A 24,604-nucleotide genomic window follows, 5' to 3' on the forward strand; every position below is an offset into this window, starting at 1 on the left:
GTGTATTGTGGTTTTGTTCTTGAGACAGAGTCTCACTATGTAGTCCTGATGACCTGAATAGACAAAGGTTTCCTAACTATGGGCCTGAGGGCAGCTTTGAGCCCTGTAGATGAGGTTGGAAGGGGCATTGTGACAGGCACTAGTTGCCACTGAAGATCACGACACCAGCTATGTATGAAGAGAAATACACTTGGCTTCACTCAGTGGTAGAGAAATACACATTTTTCAGTTCTCAAGACAGGTATTTCTCTGGACTGAATCCTTCTAATGCAAATTAATCGTTCCAAAAGAGCTCCTATGGGCTGGGCATGTGTGCCAAGTACACAGAACATAATCTCATTTAAATCTTTGGACACCATGAATAAAGTGTATTGCCCCCTTGAGGAAAGTGGGGCCCACATATGTAAATTACCTGCATCAGAAGGACATGATAAGAATTTAGTGGCACACATCTCTCTTTACACTCATGTAAACAATCCCTGTGAGAACAGAGAGGGAAGAATCAGAGAAACTGAGCCAAATAAACTGGCATATGCCTTAGTCCCTGCTATTCTAGCTGAGGCTGAGGTTTGGGGTTAGACTGGACAAGAGCCAGACCACCATCAAGCCATTTGATCTTAGTCAAAAGGCTTTAAGAAGTGAGACTCGATTCCTTAAAAAAATTAAAAAGTATCAGAAATTGGCTTGTTTTCTGGAAAAATGTACAGATGTGTAAGTATATTTGGAGGGGGTGGTTTTTTGTGTTAACTGGGTTTTTTTTTAAGACAGGGTCTTATGTAGTCCAATCAGATCCAAACCTGATACATTAACCAAACATGCTACTGAATTTACAATCCTGCATCCACACTCCTGTGCTGGGGTCTGTCTCGGCCTGAGCAAAATGTTGAGGCCCCAGCTGCACCGCGTTTGGGCGGCCACTGTATTCCAGCCCAAGCTGCTGCTCCGGTCCTCGGGTCGGGGTTCAGCAAGAGAGAAAGTGAGGACGGACTCGAAGAATGGAGACCAGACAGAGTGTGATTGAATCCTGTTTATTCTTCAGTCTCTCTTCCTAGTCCAAGTCCCAAGTCTTGAGTTCCTAGTTCCTAGTTGTACTCAATGAAGTGTCTGATTCTCTGTTACTCCAAATTGTTCTCTCTAAAGTGTCTGATTCTCTGTTCTCTCTTCTGTCTGCCTCTCGCCTTTATATCTCACTTCTAAGCCATGCCTTTTGGTCACACCTTTAATCATGCCCTTAGGTCTTGTCTCTAAATCTGATCTCTACACTTCTAAATCACACTCTTAAATTACACACCTTTAATCTCACACACCTTTAATCTCACACACCTTTAATCTCAAGGTGTCTAAACCAAGATTATCAGAGTGTGCTCAGCTGTTGTAGGCTATTGTAATCCAAGTCTCATGTCAGGGTGTATGGCTCAAGATGGCTACAAAGCTGATAGCCGCTTTCTGCTAAAAGTCGGCCCCCAACAGGGGTCATGGGTGTGCTTCAGTGTACATTTTTCTTTTGGGTTAAGACAAAATCTTACCCTTATAGTCCAGGATGATCATAAACTCAGAGCAATCCTATCCCAACCTCTCAAAGTGCTGAGATTGCAAGCATGAGCCACCAGGCCTGGCTCCTTCGGGTTCATTTCATAAGAATGGCTTCATTATAACGTTTTCATACATGCATGTAATGTATTGTTTATATCCTTACTGTCTCTTATCCTCTCCTTCCCGCTGATCCCATTTTCCTAACTAGCCCCTCTTTTACTCAGTAAGTTAGGGGTACTTACAGGAGTATACACCATTTGCCCGTGTAGCTACACTTCTGAAGAAAATGTCTCCCCCTTAGCAACCATTGTCTATAGATACTTAGGGAAGGGTGGTACCCCATGACCCTCTCCTGACTGTAATGTCCTCAGTGGAGTGTGGCCTCATTACTCACTTCCCCAATAGTTTTTCTTCTCAGAGACTGAAGTTGTAACCTTTCTATACACGGGTGCAGACTATGAAGGGTACTGGACTGGGACTTGTGCCTCACATACTAAGCTGCTACCTGCTGTTTGTTTATGGAAGAGACATAATGCCCCAGAAGAGAGCAGCTGGGTCCTCATGACTAGCCTACTGGCATGATGACTGAGTCAGTTAACTCTAGCACCGGATGCAAGCTCATTGCTACCTTCCGATGAGGCAAAAGTGCACATACCACAGTAGAGCCAGCCCTTCAAGGGAGTCTCTCTAGGGAAGCCTGTTTCTCAGTCTAGGATGAAAACAGCCTGACACTTTACCTCTACTTTAAGGCAGTTGTGAGGACTGACAGTACTTCTCCCTGATCAGAGGCAGAACTTTGCCTAAGCACATGGCACTAGTTGAACATTGCCACAGTCAGTGGCAGTGAAGGTTTTATGTGATTGCCAGGTAGTGACCCAGAGATCACCTGTTAGCAGCATACTTAGCTTTGTTCCTATGTTGAAGAAAAATACAATCAAGCAAGGATTTGTCATAGACAAAAGGGCTGTCCTACTTACAGTTATGTCCTACTTATAGTTACTGTTATGGGTCGGTCTAGGATTTCAAAAGCCCTACCTACCAGGCCCATGGCTTGTTTATAGGGAGAAAGGAGTGTTAGTAGAGACAGTACCTAGCACCTCATACATGCTAGGCAAACACTGTACCACTAAACTACATGCCTCTATTTCTTTTCTTTTTTAATTTTAAGATATGAGATCCCTATTTTGCTCAGGCTGAAACATGACCTATAGCCAAGTCAGGCCTACAGCTTGTGATCTCCCAGCCTTAGCAGGCTGAGTAACAGGGATTATACACATGCACTACCATCCCTGGCTTCCAAAGGCCATTTTTGGCATCGCCTTTGGTTATAAAGATAAAATTTTTGGGTGGGGGAGGTGGCTGCTGTCTACAGTCCATCTGTGCTTAGGGAGTAGAAGAGGGCAGGGGGGCTGAAACTGTAGAGTACCCCTGACCTACAGAGTGAGTTTGGGGGCAGTGCAGCCTACAGCAAGACCCCATTTCCAAACAAAGACTCACCTAGAACAGTGGTTCTCAACCTTCCCAAGGATGCGAGCCTTTAATATAGTTCCTCATAATGTGGTGACCCCCAACCATAAAAGTATTTTCACTACTGCTTCCTAATTGTAATTTTGCTAGTATTATGAATGGTAATATAAATCTTATTAGGAGACCCCAGTAAAAGGGTTGTTCAACAACAACATCTACATCACCCCTCTGCAAAGGGGTCCACAGATGGAAATCCCCTGACCTAGAAAGTAAACTAATTTGAGATGGGCCAACTAGTTTTCCCCCAGCTGTAACTAGCCTCTGCTGTTGCCTTCGATGAATTCCTACCACATGCCACTGATCTGAGTCAGGGTCATCAATCTACAGATAAGTCTGATGAAATATCAAGTGGACTCATCTGAAATGAGATAACTCAAAACAATGCCCTGTTCGGAAGTATGCCCACAGGCTTACTCAAAATGCCAGCATTCTTCACTTCCGTGTACAGTTCTGCACGTGATATGTTATTCACTTGAGACTGAAATGAATGACTGTTTTGTGTTAACAGCCAGAGTGTAGCCAAGCAACGGTGTAACTGCTCCCTGTTTTTAAGAGAACTTACTATTTCAAATTTATCTCAAAGGTATCATGGTGGGAAAAAACCCCTTTATTGAACTTTATTACATTATTTTAGTTTAGAACTCCATTTATTTTGGATCATATAAGGCAAAGAATGGGAACTGTTTGAAGTTGAGGCCCTTTAGAGGACTGACCTTGGTTCTCCTCCTGTTAAACACAGGCATTTGTCTCACACAGCTACGATTAACAGCCAAAACTACCTGCTCCACAAATCCTTTCCAGTTTGACTTCCGCACATGATGCTAAAGGACATCGGTCCCGACCCCTGTCGGTGCCGGCTCCCCTAGCCTCCAACTCTTAGCCATCTATATGTGACTAGCTGGTTAGTCCTCCAGGAGCACATCCAACCCAGCCTCCAACAAACCCCAAACACTTCTGACCTTCTAAGTACATTTAGTCTTGTTTTAATCCATAGTGACATTGGCACTTTCTGTCAAACATTCTTATAACAGATCCATTCTGAGACAACTTTATCTTCAAACAATCTCTGGTACTAAGCACTGACTGAGGCCCAGGCAGAGTGCTCAGGGTCACAAGCACAACATGTACCCAGTAAGCATTAGACAGCCACTCAATAGCTAGAAAATAGCAGAGCTCAGTCAGACCCAAGAGGTCTGACTCTCAACCCATTCATCATATGAAAGAACCACCTCCATCCTTTTCATACACAACTAGGGTCCCAAATAGAACCTATCTACACAGAAATCAGTCTCCCCTATCCCCTTAAATACTAATGTGGAAATTGTCTAAATTGTCAATTTCTCCCCAAGCCCCTTTACATCTCTATTTCAAATGTCAGATGAATGGCCTCAGTACCTGGTGTGAACCAAAGTTACAAATCCTAAAGGCACTCTCTCAAGGGAGTCACTGTGCTGGACTCTTTCCAGGGATCTCTTCTTATGAGTTTTCAGTAGTCATTTACCAGGCAGGTCAGCTCATTTTCCTTAGATGGAAGAATGTCCGTCTGTCTTGTCTTCACCTGACAGGGCATAGCGCAGAACCAATACTAGGAGAGTTTCCGTTGAAAAGCCTGTTTTATCATACCCTCCTTGCATACTGCTTTTCAGGAATATCTTTTTTGACAGTGCCTAAACTATTTCTTACCTACTTTGGTCTTCCCAGAGTAAATATCCCAAGACAGTTCCTAAATGAACTTAAAACTTTACCAGTCAAGTCTCAAGTGTTAGAAGAGGAGCGTCCTGCCTGAACTGTCAGACTGATGTCAGGCTCTCCGAACAAGCAAACCATGACAAGAGAAAGCCTATCAACCCCACTGCAGAAGGAGCCTTAAGAAACTAGGTGGGGTACAGCCACATCCATTTTCTGCCATGACAATAAACTTTTAAAACCATGGGGAGAGAAAAAAAGAAGGAACCAGCTATGATGGTACAGACCTACACTTCAGTACTTGGAAGCTGAGACAGGATGGTCTGAGTTCCAAGGAAGTCTGGGTTATATGGAAAAGACCCTTTCTAAACAAATACACAAACAAACAAGAAACTAAATATCTATTTTAATTAGGTACTTTTATGTTGCAAATGTAATAAACTGACATGCCTTTGATTTTTACACACTCAAAAACAAGATCATTACATAACACTGCAGTGTTTCCCAAGTGAACTTTTCATTTTAATCAGATCTACAAAGCACTTACTGGGGTGACACATCTGACAAAGCCACAGACTTCTAGCAAGCAGCATCAGTGTAGTATAAAAAGTAAGTAAAGGAACTCAAAAGCCTTCTCTCCGCCTTATGAGCAGCTGCATTTCTGGGAACGAACCTACATACATAATTCCTTGCCAAGAACCAGGACGCTACACCTCTGAAGAAGGGAAAGGTGGATTAATGCATTCCCTTTTGGTTTTTAAGGAGACTGTAATAGAAATATATTAAAGATAGCCTTAAATATCCAACAATCTTCTAACTTACAACTTAAAAGTTGTAGGAATCTACAGGTCTTTATAAAGAATTCTCTTCACAGCACAGCTGTAGTTCATGTTAAAACACAAAAATGTTCCCTTTGTGCTATAGCCTTACAAATAAACATAATATATGTATGTATATGACAGCTCAGACTCTGCATCAAGCATTATTCAATCTTGCCTTTTGATATAAACCTGAAGACAGCCAAATCTGCAAAGCATTCACTTAATAGTCTAGTTGATGAAACGGATATGCATTTTCAGGAAAGGAGACTCTTTCAGCTTTAGCAGTGTCCTTGACACACTGAGCTCAGCTGAAGTCCCGACCTGTGAGGACCAGGGGAGCCACAAGAGTCCAGAGGTAAAGGAAGAGGCACACCCAGCTGGAGCCCATTTTGAACCATACAGCTAGCCGCTCGCTGGATACCTTCTGGAATTTGGCATCGGGGCTAAGAAAACAAGAGAGTAGGGAGAAAGAGATTAGTATTGCAAAGCTGCATCCCTCCATTCCACCCACCCTGGCCAACACCAAGAAACCCCACAGTGAGATTTAGCTGGTACCATTAACCCTAGTATTGTTCTAGTATGGAGTTGAGAAGCTACTTTCAGTTATTACGGCCACAGGACTCCGACTCTCAAGTAACATGTTATAGCAATGTCACTCAGTACCATCTGAATGACTCTAATTACTGGCAAATGGAAATGCAGTCCCTGAAATGGTTCTTCCTTAGGACATCATTACTTTGACCAGAACACTTTAATATGGCCTCTCTAAAAGCACAGAAAAAAATTATCAAGGTCACACTGAATGGTTTTATGTCATGATTTTCTTAAATAACTAGTCTAGAAAAAAACCACGAATAATTAGAACTGCAAAGAACTCCAACTGGGCTGTACTTCAAGCAGGGGATGTTAACACATTCTCGGAATCCCAGAAGTCAGGTTGCTATAGCATAACTAGAAGTCTGAAGCTAGACTATCTCAAAGATACTGAAAGGACTGCAGAGAAGGACACTGATTACAGACAGCTTCCTCTTCTGAGGCAGCAAAGGGTTCCACAGTAAGGACAGTTCACAGATGTTATGGGCATTCCCACGGGCCGAGTACTCTTCCAACTTTGTCTAGGCCTCCTACCTGTACCAGCTGGTTATGGTCATCATGATGTATAAGGAGGCACAGCAGAGCATCAAGTGGAAAAAGGAGTAGTCATACTGCACCCCCTCCTTCTCATTGTCTACAGCCCGCCGAGGCCGTCCGTCTTCTTCATCACTGGCTCCATTGGTGGCATCCCCAAGGATAACACTGTCACTCCCAGAGAGGGTCAGCTTGTTAACTTGGCTGTTGCTCGAAGTACGGATGCTGGAAAGTAATCCCAAGAAAGTCACATCAAAATGGAAGTGCTTTAGAGAAAATGATTCTTTTGCTCACATATGTGTAGTTATTTCTGGGCTGTTCCTACTTAGGACACAGAAAGCCTGCTGAAAGCTCTGCCCAATAACCTGCTGCCTGCTATTTCCAGGACGGTACTCTTAATAGTTGCTACTCCATGGCTCGCTTCCACAAACATGCTGCCCAAGGTCTGTGCTACAACTATACAAGTGCCTCTGCTATGCTTGTCCTGTACCACCTACCTAGCTCTTCCCAGCTAACTTACTTATTATCCTTCACGTCTCTGTCTCAGTGTCATAGCCTCTTGAAATTCTTCCCTGACATCATCCCTTTCTAGGCTGGGTGAGAAACTTCCTCTCACTTCTCTCTAGGTGTCCTGCCCCAACACTTGTCAATCCTGCCTTGCTAGCTATAGTCATCGCTGGATTGCCAGCACTGTAAATGCTCATTAAAGAACAAGTTAATGAGTAAATAAAAAATACAGAGAAAGCACAAAAACTACATGATTATTTCAAAAGAAAGAAAAAACATCACCGGGCAGTGGTGGCGCATGCCTGTAATCCCAGCACTTGGGAGGCAGAGGCAGGCGGATTTCTGAGTTCGAGGCCAGCCTAGTCTACAGAGTGAGTTCCAGGACAGCCAAGGCTATACAGAGAAACCCTGTCTCGAAAAACCAAAAAGAAAAAACATGTGACCAAATTTGGTATTCCCCCCTTACATAAAATAAAGATGTATGTGGATACACCATCACTCTCTTCAGACACATCAGAAGAGGGCATCAGATCCCATTACAGATGGTCATGAGTCACCACGTTGCTGGGAATTGAACTCAGGACCTCTGGGAAGAGAAATCAGTGCTCTTAACCACTGAGCCATCTCTCCAGCCCCAATTTGGTATTTTTTCAAGATGAAAATACTCAAAGTAGGAATATACACTTTTCTTCAACTTATGGAGCTGACATCCCTCATACTTAATGGTGAAATATAAAAACGAAAAGATCCCAGTTTTGAATTTACTATTTAACATTGTACTGAAAGTTCTAGCTACAGAAATTTGACAAGAAAAAGAAATAGCTAGCAATTGATTTCAGCCGACCTATATACAGAAGGCACCTATCTCTATAGCTCAAGTTACACCATGGTGGAGCTAGAATGTCAACATGCAGGGGCTGATATAGAAGGTTCAGGAATTCAAGAGTGCACATAGACAAGCTGACAAACATACACACATAAATAAAAGTAAATGAAACCAAAGCAAAACCCAAGACATTTTGCAGATAATGAAACAAATGAGCTCAGAATGGTGGCACATACTGTGTGTGCAGCCCTGCCCAGGAATGCAGAGTGGGAAAGAAAACCAGTTCCTGAAAGCTGTCCTATGGCCTCTGTATCATGCAGTGGGCACACACCTACCCACTTGGAAGGTTAAGGACCAATTCTAGCCTATTGTCAGCTATACAGCAAGTGTGAAGCTAGCCTGGATATGAGCTCCTGTCTCAACAATGAAAAGCCCAAAAATAGCCAGCCTAACTGAGGGTTACAGTCTGCTGATCTCTAAGCCAGCAAGATGGCTCAGAGGGTAAAGGTGCCTGCTGCTAAGCCTGATAATCTCAATTCAGCACCTAGGACCCACATGGAGAGATTCATGTCTCACATGTTGTCTATTACCCTTCATATGCACACATGGTGCAACCATTGCTCCCCCAGGAAAACATTCACACAAAATGGCTAAAAAATTAACTTAAATCTATACATAAACTGGAAGGCTCCTCAGACTAAGATGATAAATGTCTGAAATATTATATATCAAAATGTTACCTGTGGTAAAAGTAGATTCAAAAGGAGAATATATTGGTCTTTCTTATTTTGCCAATTTATAGAAATACATTTATCCTGGCTAATTTTTAAATGTTTCTTATTTTTATATTAGTAATCTAATACACTGTATTGTATGGGAAGATGAAATGAGTGGGAGAGTGGGTACAAATGAAGCAAGTTGTATCTGTGTCTTTCTGCCAGGGACTACTGAACTTACAGTTCTTTACTTAATATAAATGAGGAAATAAGAACTTACAAAAAAATCTTATGACAGTTATGGAGATCACACCCAGGGCTTAACACACACCAGACAAGCACTCTACATTCCAACTAATACTTTCTGCCCAAATCATTGTGTTTAAATGATTGTGTTTAAATGATAATTTTGAATATCCCTTTCCAGCTCATCTATAATCAAATGAAGATTTTTTTTTATCTTCTATGAAGATAGATACCTCCAGAAGACCACGAGGATTATGACCACAAGTTTTCTTAACTTTAAAAAACACACAGCTGGGTTTGCAAAGATATGTAAACTACTTTTCATTTAAAAAGAACTATACTGAACCAGGTATGGTGGCATATGCCTTTAATCCCAGCACTGGTGAGGTAGAGGCAGGCAGATCTCTGTGAGTTCCAGGCCAGCTTGGTCTACAAAGAGAGTTCCAGGACAGCCAGCGACACACAGAAAAATCCTGCCTTGAAAAAACAAACAAACAAACAAAAAAAATGCAAACAAAAACTCCCTACATTATTTTAATTCTTCACAATGGTTTAAAAACAATATATTATTCACTTTCATGAGAATATTGTATTAAGCACCTCTTACCTAGAACTTACCTAGAATATATAAGGCAGAAAACAAAGATAATCAGTCCCCAAATATCATCCAAATTCATAAAGTGTCCGTTCTGTGATGGTGGAGCATGGGCAGGAGCAAGAGTGGTTGAGTTTGCTGGAGACACGGTTGGTGAGGCCAAGTGTGTGATGATGCTCATAAGGGAGGGGTTGCAGGACCGATCTGAAATGGAGTTGGGTGTTACATTACATCAGTTATAGCTCACTCTCATTCACACCAAGAATGAATCAGAGAGCTTGGCTTGTCCACACACCAGTTCTAACTATGCTTAGAAGAACCGGAAAGTCATTCCTTAATCCCAGCACTCAGGGGACAGAGAAAGGAGAATCTTTGTGAGACCAGCCCGTCTATATAACCAGTTACAGGACAGCTAGGACTATAAAAAAGGGACCTAATCAAGTCCCATGGGGGGTTGGGGGGACACAAACAAATTCCGCCAAAAGGCCAAACAAGCTCACCCCTGCCTAACACTCCTAACTGTGTGACTTAGTCTAGGTTAGATAAAGCTTACACTGTGCAATGGGCTGGTGAGAGCAGACGGAACCACAGGAACCAAAGGCTAGTTGCAGTGCTTGTGCCACGTCTGCTCCAGCTCTAGAGTGCACGCTACCAAGAGTACTTATCAAGAGTCAGCCACCCCCTTACCAGGTTCATTGGTCATTGCTGACCACGTGAGGTACAGGGTATACAGAGTAATGATGGAGGACTGAAGGAGGCCAGATCGAGGCTGATGTTCCTGTGGAATTCAAACAGAAACAATGTCACTGGGTCGCAAGGGATGACCTTCTGAAAGCCCGTGTGCCTCCATGGGATGCAGTCAACTGTCAGAAATTGAAATCGTACTCTTCCTGACAGGAAGATGACAGGCAGCCCTTCCGTTTCTCTGTGAAGCTCTGGTTGTCCTGGATCTCAACGAGCTGGGATTAAAGGCATGTACCACCACTGCCTGGCTTTCTAGATTCTATATGAAAAAAAAAATCTGCTCAACTATACCACAAAAGTTAGCTAAATGACCTGCCACTTTTTGGAATCTTCAGTTTTCTTTGTTCATACTAATTTTTTTTTTCTGGATACTGTTGCCCAAACTCAATTCTGCTTCAACCTACAGCATTGCTGGGGTTGGAGATGTACCATGTCTGGCAAGTAATTAAATGTGAGCTAACAAAGAATTCTATTTTGAGACAGGATCTCATGTAATCTAAGACTGGCCTTGAACTCACTAAACCAAAGATGATGACCTTGAACAACTGATCCTTAAGCACGAACCTCCAGAGGATAAGATTACATCTATGCCGCACCTTCCCTACTGCTGATCAAACTCAGGGCCTTGTGCAGGCTGAGAAAGGACTCTACCAACCAACCAACCTACAGCCTAGCCCTTCATGCTCTTTTTAAAAAAATATGTAGTGTGTGTGTGTGTGTGTGTGTGGGGGTGGGAGACCTCAAGTTTGGAGATCAGGAGTTGGTTCTCCTTCCACTACGGGGTTCCAGGTATGGTACTAAGGTCAACTGGCAAGCACCTTTACTGGCTGAGGCATCTCAGACACTTCTTCCTGATTTCTTGAGAAAGGGCTGCACTATAGTTTTCTAGATTAGCCTCCAAGTCCTTAAGGGATTATCCCACTTCACCCTTGTATGTGGCCGTGTGAAAGTCAGAGGGCAAAATGCAGGAGTCAGTTCTCAGGACAGGGAGCATCTTTACTCACTGAGGCATCTCACCAGCCCAAAGTCACCTCGTTTTGAATGATTGGTAAATGAATGCTATCACACTATAGGAACTCAGCTTGGCATGATGCCACATGCCAACAAGGTGGTCCTGAGGTTCAAGGCCTGTATAGTGAGTACTAAGCCAGCTAGGGCTATAATGTGAGAGCATCTCAAAATATAAAATTAAAAATTGAAAAAAAGGAAAAAATATCACCACTCAATAGTACATACCTGCTTCTGCTTACTAAGCTATAATTACAAAGATTTAACCATGATATGAAGAAATATTAAGTAGCTAGCCATTGATATAAATTCACTGATTCACTAAGGACTGATAACCAGTGTTGTCCCTGTCTGAAATTTAAGCTTAGCCACATTAATTCTTTCACAGGAGAAAGCAGAGAACCTCCATACCTGAACTTTGGGGAGGATGGATACAATAGAAACTGCAACACAAAAAATCAGGTTCAGGCTGATGAAGACCTTGTTTTCTGTGCAGCCGTCGGGCTTGGTGTAGAAGACGTAGAGCAGCGCAGCAAAGACGATGGAAAGGATGTAAAAGAGGCTTGTAAAGGACAGCAGGGCTGGAAAGGGGAAAACAGTATCAACAGTGTTCACCACCCCAATCATGGCTGGAAGAAAGGTCAATTTTCTTCCACACTGTACAACTGATGACACCCAATTCATTCCTATGGTGAGCAATAAGCCACAGGAAATGTTGAAATGCCCCAAGGTTAAAGTTTCATACTATTTTGAAATGATTCACCATTAAACTCCAAAATCCACTAAGTAAAAATGTGTATGTCTTTCAACAGCACACTCAGGGTCAGGTGTAATGGGTGGGTACCTGTAATCCTATTATTTGGTTAGCTAAAGCAGAAGGATCACAAGTTCAAGGCTAGCCTGAACTACAGAGCTCATCTCCTCAAACAAGGTCAGAGCTGATAGTAACTATATGCCAGGGACAATGACTGCAGAATAAAACAGGCCCCTTTTGAGACAATTTCATTCTGTAGCCACTGGCTACTCTAACCTGGCTCTCTTCACAAATAATGAGATGACCTCCCTGGTCTGGGAAAACAGTTCATCTGCTACTTTCAAATAATCTGCAGAAATGTTCCTTTCCATTTACAAGGATAATCAATTAGCTGTGTAATTCTGAATCTGAAAGTTCTTGCTTAGCACCTCAACAGAAGTAGTCACATTATAAACTATAGAATACAACTAACTGTATGTAGTGTGCTCATCTTCCAGTAATGCATACGACTCACAACAGGCATAACTGACAAGACCCAGCTTTATAAAAGGCAACTATAGGAGCTGGAGAAATGGTTCCTTGGTTAAGAACACTTCTGGCTGCTCTTCCAGAGGTCATGGGTTTCAGTCCCAGGGGAATCTGATGCCCTCTTCTGGCTTCCATAGGAGCTGCGTGCATACATAAATGGAAACCTTACATTGAGAGTTTATATATTTAAAACTGGGGGACATTATTATACATCCTACTTAAGACAGCAGTATGAGGCTCTGAGGTGAGTACAGATACCTACCAGCATACCAGAGCCTTGGGTTTCCTTCCTCCATTCGATTTACCCATGATTCATTCCAAGAGTGAGCCAGGTCTACCAAGAGCACCAGCTGGATGACAATGAAGAAAGTGGCCCCCAACATTCCAGCAAAAAACCAGACTGTAAATAAAGAAAAGTTATTTCTCACCATAAGAATAACATTTCAGAGTGACTGCCAAACTTTATGAGCAGTCATCAACAGCATAAAAGATTCAATCATCTATCTCCAGCAGTACAGTATGACTGTTATCATTTCAAATTTACAGGTAGTTGAGGAATGTCATGCTGGATTTCATGCCTTTAAAAGCATTTTAAATTTATCTGTGTGTGTGTGTGTGTGTGTGTGTGTGTATGCGCATGCGCACATGCACAAACATCAGAGAACAGTTTCTGTGACTCCGTTCCCTCCTTACATAATTCGAGATAATAAAGATCAAGTTCAGGCTGAACATCAGGTTTCGTGGCAATTACCTTTCACCCTCTGAGCCCTTTTAAAACTTGTTTTAGTTTGTACCAAAAGAAGCCTAGTGAAATAATCTGCAAGACTATGCATTAGCCCATTAAGAGTATAAAAGTCTTGTAAAAATGGACAGACCAAGAATAGGCTAATGCACCGGGCAGTGGTGGCGCACGCCTTTAATCCCAGCACTTGGGAGGCAGAGGCAGGCGGATTTCTGAGTTCGAGGCCAGCCTGGTCTACCGAGTGAGTTCCAGGACAGCCAGGGCTACACAGAGAAACCCTATCTCGAAAAAACCAAAAAAAAAAAAAAAAAAAAAAAAAAAAAAAAAAAAAAAAGAATAGGCTAATGCCTCCAAAATGTCTCTCGATGCTCAAGCTCAGAGGTACATTGTTTTTTTTTTGGGTTTTGTTGTTGTTGTTTTGTCCTTTTTAAAATTTTTATTTAATATGGGATTGCTCTGCTGCATATACATCCACATGCCAAAAGATCACCGCATTATAGATGGTTGTGAGCCACCATGTGGTTGCTGGGAATTGAACACATGACCTCTGAAGAGCAGCCAGTGCTCTTTAACTACTCAGCAATCTCTCCAGCCCAGGTACATTATTTTTAAAGACAAAACCGCAATTACATCAGTGTTTGAGTGGGCTTGGAGTAATATCTGTCTTTCTGTCTTTCTGCAAAGCTTAGCAATATTTTCCAGACAACACATGACAATTTATTTGTATTTCCTCTAGTTGTTTTAGTTTTGTTTAAGCTTGCACAAATGAAATTATCTCGGTTAATATATCTAAACCATGATCAAGATCATGGACAGTCTAAATGCAATAGATGTGGCTACTGGGGGTGAAACAGGGGTGTCCAGGCAGATACAAACACAGTTAGGACAAGATGGTGTGTGTTACTTAGTCACTTCAATAGGCTCTCACATTCCAAATAACTTCCTTTATTTTTAGTGGGAGTAGGAAAACCACATGGGAGATTGTCAGATGTCACCTGTTACCAAATTAAGAAGGGTATAGAAGCAAATTAAGACAGGGAAAAGGCAGCATGAGAATGTTAGTTCTCATATTGACAAGCTCTCTGGAACTTCTTCTTATGAGAAGATAAACTATTAAATAGTAACAACATATAGTTCTAGAAAAGCTGAGAAGTGGACTCCTCCTGGTTTTAATCCATCATTGTCTGAATATGTAGTTATACAACTGGACATCATGTCTTAAAAGCCATCCTACAAATCACTAACAGAAGTGCAGCTCTTAATCACCAGACTTGTGCATCTTAACCCCTCAGTATTAAGTCATACCTTTAGTGAAATGGCCACCAGGGATGTAGAAAGATCCAACCATGATGCCAATAATGGCAGCAATTTTGAAGAACCAGAACCTATTAAAATATAAAAATTCACTTATGAAACATGAATTTTCATTCTTACACTGAGAAAAAAACATTTCTGATTACAAATATAAGCCTAACTAGTATTTGCAACATAAATATCTAGGCTTGTTTCTTCATTTGATCCCAGTCTACTTCACTCAATATTTTATACAAAATACATTAAACCAGGCCTTGTGACACATGCCTGTGAACCCAGTTACTCAAGAGGCTGAAGTATGAAGATAGCAAATTCCAGGACAGCATGGGCTACAGAATAAATCAAAACCCTGTTTCAGTAAAGCGAATTAAAAAGTAAAAAAAAAAAAAAAGTGGCTGAGGTTGGAGTTCAGCAGTAGAATGGTTGTCCAGAACATGCAAGGCCCTAGGTTCAATCTAACCTCTGACACACACACACACACACACACACACACAGTAGTATAAGCAAGTTATACTGGTCCAGCAGAAACAAAGAGGAGACTCAACTCTTCAGATGAGCATCATTAGCATTCCTGTATCATAGCCATACGTAGCCATAACAGACAACCATTATGGATAGCAAGATGGAGGTCCTAAAGGGGAAAAGCCATTAGTTCCCTTCAGTTCCCCCAGAACACAAGAGTTTCAGCATTATATGAAGGGACCCTGATGGAAAAGATCCTGGAGGATAGGTTACTGGGGAACTTGGAGGAGTTTCTTCAATACCCAGTCTATGTGTGACTTAGTATATGGGCTAGTAGTCCCACGGCAGGATGGCATTAGATAAAAATAATCTGGTAATTCAATGATGGGTGGCTTGCTAGTAGCTACTAGTGGGAGGCAGAGCTGGGCATCAGAAGAGTTGGATAATTTCTGGGAGAGAACAATTAGCATGCAAGATAAGTCACTCACATTATGAGTAACTTTAAGAGTTATTTCAAGGCCAGCCTGAGCTGATGAAGTCCTGTCTCAACAAAACCAAACCAACCAGTCAATGTGGCTTGCATGGCAGACCATGAAGTATTAAGCTTTGAGAATGGAACGCATATAACTTAAATCCTATCTTCAACCTTTCCCAGCTTAGAGACCTTAGGTAAAATATTTTAACTTCTCTGAATCTCAGTTACAACATCTATAAAAAACACAGTATTTGCTGGGTAATGGTGACGTACACCTTTAGTCCCAGCACTAGAGAAGAGGCAAGCGTATCTTTGAGTCCAAGGCCACTCTAGTCTGCAGTGAGTTCCAGCCAAGGCTACACAGAGAAACCCAGTCTCAAAAAACCAAGTAAATAAAAATAAAAAACAAAGTATTTACAAAGCTCCCACCAGCTTCCAGCTGAGAAGTACATGTGAGAGAGGAACTGTGGTCAGAAGGGGAACCAAAAGAATGAGTCAGCAGCCCATATACTTTTTTCTTTTTTTTACTGTGTATGTATGCTGTGTGTATGCTCATGTGTGATTATGTATGTCTCAAATACATGCTTATCTCTGAATGAAGAAAACAATGTCTACGCACTGTCTGACCTATTTTACAAGGTACTTTAAAATAAAAATCTAGCGGGGCGGTGGTGGCGCATGCCTGTAATCCCAGCACTTGGGAGGCAGAGGCAGGCAGATCTCTGAGACTCAGAGTTCGAGGCCAGCCTGGTCTACAGAGTGAGCTCCAGGACAGCCAGGGCTACACAGAGAAACCCTGTCTCGAAAAACCTAAAATAAAAATCTAGAAACCTAAAAGAAAGCTTTCAAAAATTATGACAATTTTTGTTCATGTGTACATCTGACCACTGATTAAGTATTCCATTGTTTCCATACCAACGGCATATTAACTGCTGAGGGAGAGGAAGCACACACATTGAAAGACAATCTTACATACCCATTGTGTATTGCTGCTCTGGGATCTTTACTTGTTTTAACTTTTAACATGAGCAAAAAGAAGGCAAAGAAAAAGATGGCCACAGCAAAGTTGATCCGATACACAGCTTTAAAACCGACCAGCACGTCACACTCTTTCTCTGCCTTTGTATCAATCATCTTGATTTGAAATCCTCCTTCACAGAATCCAGGAATCTGAGGAGGCAAGGAATTTCAATGCCATGAGAATATCAAAATAAAATTTAAAAAAAGCTACTTCTCTATGAAGCAGGGAATTGTTAAAAATAAATAAGAGTCCCCCCTTATCAATTTCAAGACTATGAGATTTCTCTCCTTGATGTCCAATTGACTACAATCTTATTACCTAAGAACATATACAGATCACATTTAAAACTAAAGCTAAGATGGAAAGACTGCTTAGCAATGACGAGCACTCTGTACTTCTTTGTGCAGAGGACCAAGATTCAGTTCCTAATGCCCACATGGCTGCTCACAACGGTCCATCTGGAACTCCAGTTCCAGGGGAGCCAACGGTTTCTTCTCACCTCCAAAGGCACCAAGCACACATTGTGCGCACACACACAGACATGCAGCCAAAAAACTCGTACACATCTCACACACACACACACACACACACACACACACACACACACACACACAAAATGGTCATGACAGTTAACCCTATAATCCCAAAGTTTGGGAGGCTGAAGTAAGATGACCACAAGTTCCCAGCCAACTGGGGTTACATGGTGAGTTTAAGACTAGCTTGGGTCAGTCTCAAAAAAAAAAAAAAAAAAAAACCCCCAAAAAAAAATAAATAAATAAATGATTAAATTAAAAAAATACTAACTTGGGTCATTTAGTAAGCCCTTTTCTAAACAGGGTTAGCTGAGTGGCAGGACTCAGGATGAGGCTATGGTTCAGTCCTCAATTAACCCACCTTCCTGATGTTATCTCCTTTTTCCCCCACAACATTTTTCAGCTACAATAAACTCCTTCCAAAGTAAAGTACTAATGTAAGCTTAAAATTTACACAAACAAGGAAAAGAGTGATTTCTAAATTCTGTCTTTCTCTGGTTAGATCAGAGCCCAACAATGCTCATTCTGACTGCTATGTCTACAAGAAGACTAACATCTCATAGGTAAGTTTTAAGCTCAATGTTAAATGCCTTAAATTACTACGACTGGAGAGATGGCTCTGAGATTAGAAGCACTTGATTTCTCTTGCAGAAGACTGGGGTTTCAATGCCACCATTCATATAGTAGGTATAGTAGGCTCACAACTATCCATAACTCCAGTTCCAGGGGACACAACACCCTCTTTCTGGCCTTTGCAGGTACCATGACACATTTGATGCTCATTCATATATGTAGACAGAACACTCATACAGAAAATAAATTTTAAAAAACTATTTTAAATTATTTTGATCAAGTATAACAGTAAAAATTACAAGTACTGTGAAATATAAAAATTTTAAAAAAACCACATGGTTAATACACTTTAACTTCTACTTACCTTCTTCAGCTGAGTTTGCATGCCTTCTGTCATCATGATGCAAGACACAAAAGTGCCAAGGATGAGAATAGAAGCATAGATGAGCCGAGTTACGGTGGAATTTTTACTGATGGGACAGCAACTGCACAGCAGACATGATGCACCACTACAGAGGCATGGAACCTGTAAGAGCAACACCATGGGCCATGAGAGCTCCTTCACTGCTCTTAGGAGGCCAGCTGGGGATTAGAAGTGTTAACAGAATCCCCATTTAATGTGGCATGTGCCTGTAATCCCAGCACTTAGAAGGCAGAGGCAGAAGGACCACAGGTTCAAGGTTACATGGGCTCAAGAAAATCAAAGCACAGTAACACACATGCCCACTCTCAGCATTTAAGAAGCTTATGGAAGAGTATCACAAGTTTAAAGACAACTGGGAATACATAAGAAGTCTGTCTCACAACACAAAACAAGGTAAGACAAAGTAAAAATGCAGAGGCTTTTGGACCAATATTATTTCCACCTCTTTAGCAAAAATGTACTTAACCCTAGTTTCCTTTCTATAAAATGGAGTCATTAATAAAATATTCTTCCTTTAGACTTTACTACAATAAATGAGCCCACCACACTGTGCCTGAAACAGAAAGACCTTCCAAAATATATTCACAGAGAACACGTTATGTAAAAACAATGTAATAAAAATAGAAACAATTCTACTTTTTGTTTACTGTTGGCTCCCCAAGTGAGGTTTCATAAGGCAACATTACTATGGCTAGACATGGTGGCTCATGCCTTTCATTTTAGTACTTGTGAAGAAAAATAGGCAGATCTCTATGAATTTGATGCCAGTGTGGTCTACATAGTAAGTTTTAGGCCAGCCAAGGTTATACGGTGAAACTCTCTGCCAACATCACCTCACCTCCCAAATAAGACAACATTACATGCTTGTTTGGAACTACCCAACTTGCACTGATACTTGAGACCATCCAATCATAGTACAAGAATAAGTTAATACAGATTTATAACCAATAACTATCAACAGTGGATGACTAGAGCTAGTCAGATGACTTAGCAGCTAAGTGCAGTTGTCATGAAGGCTGGAGTTCAATTCCCAGTAACCCACATGGTAGCTCACAACCAGCTAACTCCAGTTCCAGGGATCCAAACTTCTCTTCTGACCTCTGTGGGCACCAGGCATGCAGGTGGTATATAGACAGAAATGTAGGCAAAACACTCTACACATAATCTAAAACATTTAAATACAAAAAAGATGATTCTAGTCTTATGACATGGTCTCAACAATCATCTTTACAGCTTTTACAAATGTATCAGACTATTTGTATTAGAGCACGCTGATTAACTTAAAAGTTCCCTCAGATGTAAAATGAGCCTAATGCCACCTATCATGTGAACAAGGTCACTGTGAAGAATGGCATGCATGTCCAGAATATAAAGTAAACAGCACAATTCCTGACCTACAAAGGCCTCAATATATTGTAGTATGTCCAACAGGAAGAGTGAACTAGACTAGTCAGCCTTAGTCCAAAAGAGCCAAATTATAGTTCAAATTTGGTGATTGTAATTCAGGTGTTTTGAGCCAGGCATGGTGGTGCAGGCCTAAAATCTTTACATTTGAGAGGCAGAGGCAAAGACAGCAGCAAAAGATTTGAGGCCAACCTGGTCTACAAAAACAAATCCCAGGGCTATCTTGCAGTTCTATCTCAAAACAAAACATATCAAAACTGTTAAGACCCAATAAGACCAATGTGAGAAAAAGGAACAATTTAGACACCACCTTGAGGTACAGGAGAAAGTTAGATGAAGACACAACTGGGTGGAACTACTCTAATCTCACAACAAGGCTATTTTTGCTCTGAGTGCTGCCTTTGAACAGAAGCAGGAAGAATTAACCTTAAAAAGCTCTGGCTAAAATTTATTTTAGGGCATTCAAATACCACTGTAAAAAACTCCATTCTTGGCATAGTGGTGCATTCCCTTAATCCCAAAACTCAGAAGGCAAAGGCAAGCAGATATTGAGTTCAAGGCTACTTTGATCTACAGATCAAGTTGCAAGGCTGCACAAAGAAACCCTGTCTCAGGGGAAAAAACAAATAAAACAATAAAAAACAGAAAATTCGCTGAGCGGTGGTGGCACACGCCTTTAATCCCAGCACTTGGGAGCAGAGGCAGGTGGATTTCTGAGTTCAAGGCCAGCCTGGTGTACAGAGTGAGTTCCAGGACAGCCAGGGCTACACAGAGAAACCCTGTCTGGAAAAACAAAAAACAAAACAAAAACAAACAAACAAACAAACAAAACCCCAGAAAATTCCATTCCAATTTTTTTTTCTAGGAGACATGTTCTCTCAATACAGTCATTAGCTGTCCTGGAACTTGCTCTGTAAACCAGACTGGGCTAGCCTTGAACTCAGAGATCTACGTACCTCTGCCTCCAGAGTGCTGAGATCAAAAGCATATGCCACTACTCCCAGCCTACTCCATTCTTTAATGGGTAGGGTTCAGATTCTGCTTGAAGCTTGACCCCCAGAAACACCTGACAACTCTGCACAGATAAGTTAATTCAAACTACTCTGTAAAATTTATTTTTCAGGGAAATAATAAGACTTTTGCCTAACAACCAAGAAAAAAAAAATGAACCTCATATAGCCACCCAGGGCACTACAACTCTATTTATTTATTTGCGACACAGTCCCATGAAAGTAGCCCCTTAGAAAGAACAGTAGTTTCTATTGTTTTGCCTGCAGCAGCTGTACTGTAGTGTATCTACTAAGCTCTCTCTTGTCCTCTTCTGTCTTTGGAGAATTCTTTGCATACTGGCATTATTGGCCTGTGAAGCCCAAATCTACAAGCCAAAACAAGTAAAGACTATCAGCAAACCAGAAGGGCAGAGGCGCACAGTCTCTGCTTAACCTTAGAAGTTAACAACCCTGAGCAACCGTAATATCAGATCTGCTTCCACCCATTGCAATTGCTTATACCAATCTGTGGTACTTTGCTTTCAAGTACCAGCAAACCAATTGTGATGGTTTGTATATGCTTGGCCCAGAGAGTGGCACAATTAGGAAGCGTAGCTTTGTTGGAGTGGGTGTATCACTGTAGGTGTGGGCTTTAAGACCCTCTTCCTTGCTGCCTAGAAGATAATCTTTTCCTGTTTGCCTTTGGATGAAGATGTAAACTCTCAGGTCCTGCTGCACCGTGCCTGCCTGGACACTGCCATGCTCCTGCCTTGATGATAATAGACTGAACCTCTAAACCTGTAAGCCAGCCCCGATTAAATATTGTCCTTATAAGAGCTGTCTTGGTCATGGTGTCTGTTTACAGCAGTAAAAAAACCTAACCAATATACCTTTTTATTTCTCTGTGTCATAAGTCCCTTTAGAGGAGCCTGTACTTTACACCTTTGCATAGTAGGAAATTAGTAACTATTGTGCAATCTACCTGTTACTATATGCGCTATCTTTTCTCTATTTCATAAATGAAGAACTCAACTTTCTGTTGCTCAGGGCAAAAAACTAGCCTCAAAGTCTCTCTCATCTGACTTAAAAGAAGCAATTTCTAGAAAATGTGGCCACAAATCCCATTTAAAGAGATGTTTTAAAGGTAGGGGAGAATATTTCTCATCCTGATGTAAAACAAACACCACAAATCTATTTCACTTTGGTTTTCAAAAGACAAAAATCCTTGTCCTCATGCTAAAATCCCCCCTTTGCCTCTTCTTCTTTCCCTCCTAAGTCAGACATACAAGCAGCAAGACCTAATCACCTGTCTGTCACTCATCAGCAAGAACTCAGTCTTACATATACTCTTTTCAGGAAAAAAAGCAAGCCAGGAAAGTGGCATACTTCTGTAACCGAGGCACTCAGGAGGCTGAGGCAGAGGGACCTGCAGTTCCAGACAGCCTGAGCTAACAGTGAAATCTTGTCCCCCAAATAATAATTTGAAGAGTTTTGTTAAGACATACCAGTAGTGGGGACTCACACCTGTAGTTCCAGCACTAGATATGCTGAGGTAGGCTTGCTGCAAGTTCAAAGCCAACCCTGGCTACAAAGTAAAACCTTATTTAAAAAAATTAAAGACCAAACTTCTTTGCCAAGAGTGGTACACTCCTACAATCCCAGCAGAAGGCTCAATCAGAAGGACTGAGAAGAAAAGGCCAGCATGGGATGCTGGGGAGCAGCTGCCGACCTATCTCGATAAGGCAAAATTAAACAAATACAAAAGTCCTTTGAAATCTTTAATTCCAGACTTTAAGACTGGACTGGAAGTTATAGCTGGAGGAACTCTCAGAGATGAGTGTTCTGGGTTGGATCTTAAACACCCAAAATGACAAAAGACATTACCTAAAAAATAAAAGCATAGAATGGGTATCTATGAGATTTGGCTCCTTGATACCCTGCCACCCTTTTTTTGGTGGGGGGTGGGAAACTGGTTAAGTTCTGGCAATCGGAGACTAAACCCACAGCCTCTAAAGACCTACCCATAAACTACAATTTGCACCTCCCTGCTGTGAGACAGGGTCTCCCAGAGTGCTGAGGTAACAAATGACCTGCCATGCCTGGCCCTCCACAGCCTTTAATTTCCTATTATTCTCTTCTCTCATTTCACTATGGTATACTAACCCCCTGCTGGGTAAAAACTGAATTAACAAAATATGCAAGGAGTTTCTAGATATGAACACAAGGATAGGATATTTTCAGATTTTGGTTTTAAACCAGAGGAAAATGAACAAGATATCTGCGACATTACCTCTGCCCTGAGACATGCCATTGACATGAGCAGAGACTGAGTCCTTGGTTCATTATATCAGTTCGGGAAGAAGCAAACAATTAGGCATTAGTTCAAGCTACCATGTTCCTCTGAGGCAGATTTGTTAGATTATTTCGTAGGTTAAAGAGAGCCTAAAATTAACTTCTAAAAAATAATGTTCTACTATTGACAAAGTGATCTGACCAATTTCTTCACTTTATCCTCACTACAGCTCTGGTGGAGAGGAATGCTAGGGTGTTTAATCCCAAAATATTTAGGCCGCGGGGCTTCTGATTAAATAAACGCCTACAGCCAGTCTCTTTTGCAGGCGACCTGCAGTGGTGCTGACTTAAAATCCTCGATCCCAAACCCATTCTGTAGCGCTGACATATGCCGAGCTATAGTGTAAGACCCCCAAGAGAAACACCCTAGCTCGAGTCTTGTGGGCTGGCGCTCGCTACCAATGACCACAAAAGTCGGCACTTGATGCAACCCAGCAAGAGGCTCTATTCAGAAACCAGCGTGCGCTGGGACTCCTCGTACCTCTCACAAAAGGAAAGGGGAGAAGAGCCCCGAGTATGAATCCATACAAGCTTAAAAAGGCAAAGACCGCAGGCTGGGAGGGGGACTGGGGAGCGCTCTTGATTGTGTCTCTCATCGCTACGCGCAACTGCAGCTTGGGAGTTCACGGTCCCATGTAATTCTGAGATACTGGCCAATTTAAAATTTTCTATTTACACTATTTAGAAAGATGACTCCAGTGACCCTAAATTTCATGATGCCGCCTTCAACCCACTCGTGACCCCCGCCTTGGAACACCGGCGTCGCCTGGCCGCCGGAACCCAGGGTCCGGAAGGCTCGCGGGGGCGGGGCGTAAATTGTAAACAATGGCGGCCCGGCCTCCCGCGACCCTCTGCCCACACCGAGAGCAACCTAGGCCATCGCACCCCGACCCCGGGACGTCGCCTATCAGGCCTGGGCTTTCGCAAGGCTCGGGCAGTCCCGGGCCTGGCCGCTCCTCTCTGCTAGCCTCAGAGAGTGTAGGGTCCGCCTTGGGCGGCCTGACAGCCATTCCCCGCGCGCCTACGGCCCCGGAGGATCGAGGCCTCGGGACTCACCCAGCTGGCGAGGGAGAAGACGCCGAGGACGGCCCCCATGGTGACGCTGGGGCCGAGACCCACCGCTCCGACCAGCTCCCTGCTCGGTGGCTAACTGCCCGCTGAGGCGACGCCTCAGAAACGCGACGAATTCTCAAGCCGGAAACAGGGCCCGCCCTTCGCAGGACGCCCAGTCCACGTCATCAAGTGGCCCCGCCCACGGCCCACTCAGGGAAGAAGGAGGAGCCCAGCGCTTGAGGGGAAGGTGGGCGTATGGCTGCTGGGGTTGCGGAGGCCACGGAGGCTTCATGGCATACAACTCTGGGCTCGCTTGGGGCGCTGGTGATCTGAGGAGACACAAAGGTGCAGAGAGGCATAGCATGTCCCCTGCGAACTGCACCTCTCTGAAGAAGCGACATCTGTATTAAATAAAGATCCTCCAGACTGTTGAGTTGTGGCAGGGCAGTACTTTGTGGTTATGGAGAGATGGAATGTTTGCAAACTCTGAGGCAAACAGGCTATGTTGGGCCATTTAATAATCATCATTAGCATCTGTAATCCCAGCACTAAAGAGGATGAGGCTGGAGGATCAGGCGTTCAAAGCTACCCTAGGCTACTTAGAGTTCCAGGCAAACAAAAAAAGCCACTCTTCTCACCCCAC

At 42.5% G+C, this 24,604-nt stretch overlaps 1 protein-coding gene across 1 annotated transcript; it reads right to left on the reverse strand.

Moving 5' to 3' along the window:
- Positions 1 to 5,136: 5,136 nt before the first annotated feature.
- Serinc3 (serine incorporator 3) lies at positions 5,137 to 24,134 on the reverse strand. Its single transcript, XM_034495034.2, has 10 exons — positions 23,965 to 24,134; positions 18,104 to 18,265; positions 16,589 to 16,782; positions 14,667 to 14,746; positions 12,882 to 13,019; positions 11,749 to 11,918; positions 10,273 to 10,363; positions 9,609 to 9,789; positions 6,696 to 6,920; positions 5,137 to 6,010 (listed from the first exon to the last, which is right to left on the reverse strand). The coding sequence occupies exons 1-10, from the start codon at positions 24,001 to 24,003 to the stop codon at positions 5,872 to 5,874; spliced, it is 1,419 nt and encodes a 472-aa protein (XP_034350925.1). The 5' UTR covers positions 24,004 to 24,134; the 3' UTR covers positions 5,137 to 5,871.
- Between the last annotated feature and the right edge of the window lie 470 nt (positions 24,135 to 24,604).

The sequence above is a fragment of the Arvicanthis niloticus genome, chromosome 2, assembly GCF_011762505.2.
Source record: "Arvicanthis niloticus isolate mArvNil1 chromosome 2, mArvNil1.pat.X, whole genome shotgun sequence".
Lineage (NCBI taxonomy): Eukaryota > Metazoa > Chordata > Mammalia > Rodentia > Muridae > Arvicanthis > Arvicanthis niloticus.

Bases quoted from the DNA above. Each gene is read 5' to 3' on its own strand.
- Serinc3 (XM_034495034.2), bottom strand. From the start codon at position 24,003: ATGGGGGCCGTCCTCGGCGTCTTCTCCCTCGCCAGCTGG. The intron at 13,020-14,666 runs GTATGACTTAAT...CTTTATTTACAG, and splicing joins TGGTGGCCATTTCACTAAAG to TCTGGTTTTTTGCTGGAATG. The intron at 6,921-9,608 runs GTAAGTTCTAGG...ATTACTTTCCAG, and splicing joins TTCTGCCTTATATATTCTAG to CATCCGTACTTCGAGCAACA.